Source organism: Papilio polytes, unplaced genomic scaffold (assembly GCF_000836215.1).
Source record: "Papilio polytes unplaced genomic scaffold, Ppol_1.0 DF824493.1, whole genome shotgun sequence".
Taxonomy (NCBI): domain Eukaryota; kingdom Metazoa; phylum Arthropoda; class Insecta; order Lepidoptera; family Papilionidae; genus Papilio; species Papilio polytes.
This window is the reverse complement of record NW_013524711.1, coordinates 34,521-38,039: the sequence shown is the minus strand read 5'-3', so window position 1 is coordinate 38,039 and position 3,519 is coordinate 34,521. Positions and strand designations below refer to the sequence as shown.

Below are 3,519 nucleotides of genomic sequence, written 5' to 3'. Positions count from 1 at the left end.
TCTATGATAACTGTATTGCCAACATTATCCTCTTTAAAGGGACAGAGACAGAAATATTGTCACACAAGCGCTGCGTGTGGCCGAAAATGTAACTAACCGCGATTAGTTCTTACTTGAAGACTGTCAACTTGTTTATTCTTACGAACGTCCACACATTATTAACCTGTTAATTATGTCTTTATACTAAAAAGTTATTTAAATATGCAACAGATAAGGTCACTCCTAACCTCTATATTCCGTTAAAATTTTAACGTCTTTAAGAAAACTGCCGTTAATCTCAGAGCTACCCATACTGTGGTAACCCATATAGAGTACTCTATGCTACACAATCTTTCTGTCCTTTTCTTTTTTATTGTATTAATTGAGACAGCAATGTCTTCTACTCTATCATTCCAGATGACGGAGGAGGTCGCTCCTCGCAAAGCCAAGCGACGCGGCCGACGTTCATCCTCCACTCAGAAGACGCGGTGAACTAAACTGCACCTTATTGTTACACTTGTAGGGATCAATTTCTATCTACATCTCGCTCAACTGATCTTACGAATTATCTGAGGGTTATCACGAATATTTGTGAGAAACTTTCGTAAACTCATCGATGGTCAGCAAGAAATTTCATATAAAATTTTGTCGAAACGTTACGAATTTCTCTTCTATTGTTTCGCAAATCTGCTTAATAGACCCTCTGTAGAACTTATCAAATAAATAAAATAAAGGAATTCAGTTAATAGTCTAACTAGTACAATTACAAACAAACAATGTTTGTTGCAGAAGCTGGAGGGTCTAGCACGAAAATTTTCCAAAAGTATCATTTTAACATTTAAACCCACACTAGATTTTAAACCCTTTATATGCAATAACTGATCAGTTGAAACTGTCAGTTATATAGCGTATATAACGGGTGTACAATTACAATGAAAATAGAAATTTTAATAAAAGCATGTGCCAATTTTAATGTTAGGAAGTAGCTAAAATAAATATTCTTCTGATATAAATACAGTAAATTCGAAGTGTCTGTATAGAAAAAAGTCATGTCTAAAATTAAAACAAAACACCGATTTAAAAAAATCGTCTGTCACATGTTCCAAGTTTTTTCAGAAACGGTAGTACCGATTTTGACGGGACTTTGACTGGAAGGTAGCTCTTATACGCGGGAATGACATGGAACATTTTTTTTAAATCAATCCCAAAGAAATAGCAACAAACAGCTAGTTTTAAAACATAGCACTAAATACTTTTGATGGATTAAATTATCTTAAGCAATAGTTACTTCAACGCTCGATTTTTCATCGAACATAGTAATATCTTGCTATATTTTAGTATATCCAAGTAATGGAAATCCAGCGTCTTTAGAGAACACCTTTGACTGAACTATCGCACAACTCGCTTTGCATATTACCTTATATGGATAACAGTGGTAGTGCCCGCTTTAACATCTTAGCACTGCAGTGCTCGCCCCCAATACCACGACCACACAGACAGGCGTCAAATGGAAGCAATTCCGTGTTTCGTCTGATGAGTGTGGTGCCGGAGGCCTAATTTAAGTCTCTTTCTGTTTACCACCCTTATTTTATGAGAGAATGGGAAGGGGAAGTGGATTTGACGGAGGAGATGCATAGGTAGAGGCAATATCCTCTTTATGCGTCTCCTCCTCCGTCGGATAAGGGTAGGCGACGCATCTGCAATTACAGATGTCTATGGGCAGTCGCTTCGCCATTTTGGGGGATTCAGGTTGCCGCTTGCTCGTTTGCCATCTTATGTTATAAAAAAAAAATTGGAGCTTAATTTTTAGTTGTGCAACTAAACAGTTGAATTTGAAAACAATCGATAATCGTGAAATAGTTGTGCGATAATTAAGTCCAAAGTGTGTGCTCTAAGGATTTAACGCTCGTTGTTTCTATGTGTTAAAGAACTAAGCATTGACTTCTCTTCTTCTCTTCTCTAGAATACTGTTCTCTTCTATGCTGATGCAAATAGAATTTAAAAAATGTCTACCAAGCAATAAATAATAATAATTCATTTTTCATTTATTGTCTCTTTTGCATACATTTCACGAAAGTATTTGCTCCTGTAGTAGGTTGCCCTATGTCACAGGAGCCAATTCCTTCCCCAATACTTCATTATAATTCTTTTAATGTCTACACAAAAAAAAACAAAAAAAATACATTACATTCATGAGTTATTTTAAAACATTAAAAAAAGGTACGAGAAAATTTAAGGTATTAATAAAAAAAAACATTGAATCTCTATTGGTGAAAAAAAATATATAATTTAGAAGTAGCTAAGTAAATAACTTGAAAGCTTTCACGACTTAAGCTTTAAGTGAACAATCAGACTGGGGATCTAGCACGAAAATATACCTGCAAGTATTACTTACTACGAACAATTTCTAGAAAAATTTCGTGCTAGGACCTCTATAACTGACTACACATGTTTGAAGTAAACAGCACTCTTCAGTTATCAAATAAAACAGAAATAGTATGGAAGTTAGAATCTACGTAATTATCAATTTAAAATTTAATTCATTTAATATTAATTACTTTGAAAATAACTTTGTGCCTATTAAATTTAAGCATTATCTCATATTTATAAGGTTGTCGTATTTTTCAAATTCTTTTTATTATAGGAAATAATTTGTGAATTTTAAAAGGTAACCCTGCGTAAGTACTCGCTAGAGTTTGGCAGAACTGGGTCCATTTGGGGCCATCTGAGGCGTGAGAATTCTATTTACTGTTTACTATTGATCAATAAATTCTTCTATTTCAAGTTAATTATTTGTTTTATTTCATTGTCCCTTAAAATAGCACTTCATGTCATTATGATGGTTAGGAAATGTAGCGGAAGACCGAAGTCTGGGCGTCAGCTCATGGTCTAGTCTAGTCTTTTCTAAATCAAGGGGAAGTAATAGTAAAAATCCCACTCCGAAGAGAATGACAAACTTTATTACTTGTCCTTTAGTTTTCTATGTGGGTCTACGGTTTGTAGGCATTTTCAACAGTGGTAGAGCCCGCTTTAACATCTTCACACGAATGGGTCGGCTCGCCCGGTGTAATACCACGACCACACAGAAAACAGTGAAGTGGTTGCTCCGCGTTTCGTCTGATGAGGGTGGTGCCGGAGGCCTAATTTTAGTCACTTTCCCCTTCCACCCTTTTCTTAAGAGGAAAGGATGGGAAGGAAAAGTGAATTTGACGATAGAGCAGACGCATAGAAAGGGGAAATATCCTTTCATGTGTGTCTCCTCCTTTGTCAATTTAGGGAAGGCAACTCATATGCAATTGCGGATGTTTATGGGCAGCGGTCAATTTCCATTTCGGTGGATTCAGGTGGCCGCTAGTTCGTTTGCCACCTTATATTATAAAAAAAACTCAATAAATATAATAGAGTAGAATTGAATTAATTTTGATACGTAATAACGCTATCCATCTTTCTAAATATTATTATATTACTAGCTTTCGCCCACAACTCCGTCCGTGTGGAATTAAAAAAAGCAGTTAACCTATGTGTACCAGACTATCCTCT

The 3,519-nt window shown here is 35.6% G+C and overlaps 1 protein-coding gene across 1 annotated transcript in view; it reads left to right on the top strand.

Moving 5' to 3' along the window:
* The window catches only part of LOC106108015 (Kv channel-interacting protein 4-like), a 35,609-nt gene extending 35,138 nt beyond the window's left edge, over positions 1-471 (top strand). The window contains exon 6 of the mRNA XM_013292418.1: positions 397-471. Coding sequence (XP_013147872.1) covers positions 397-471 — 75 coding nt within the window. The remainder of the gene's footprint in view (positions 1-396) is intronic.
* The last annotated feature ends 3,048 nt before the right edge of the window (positions 472-3,519 follow it).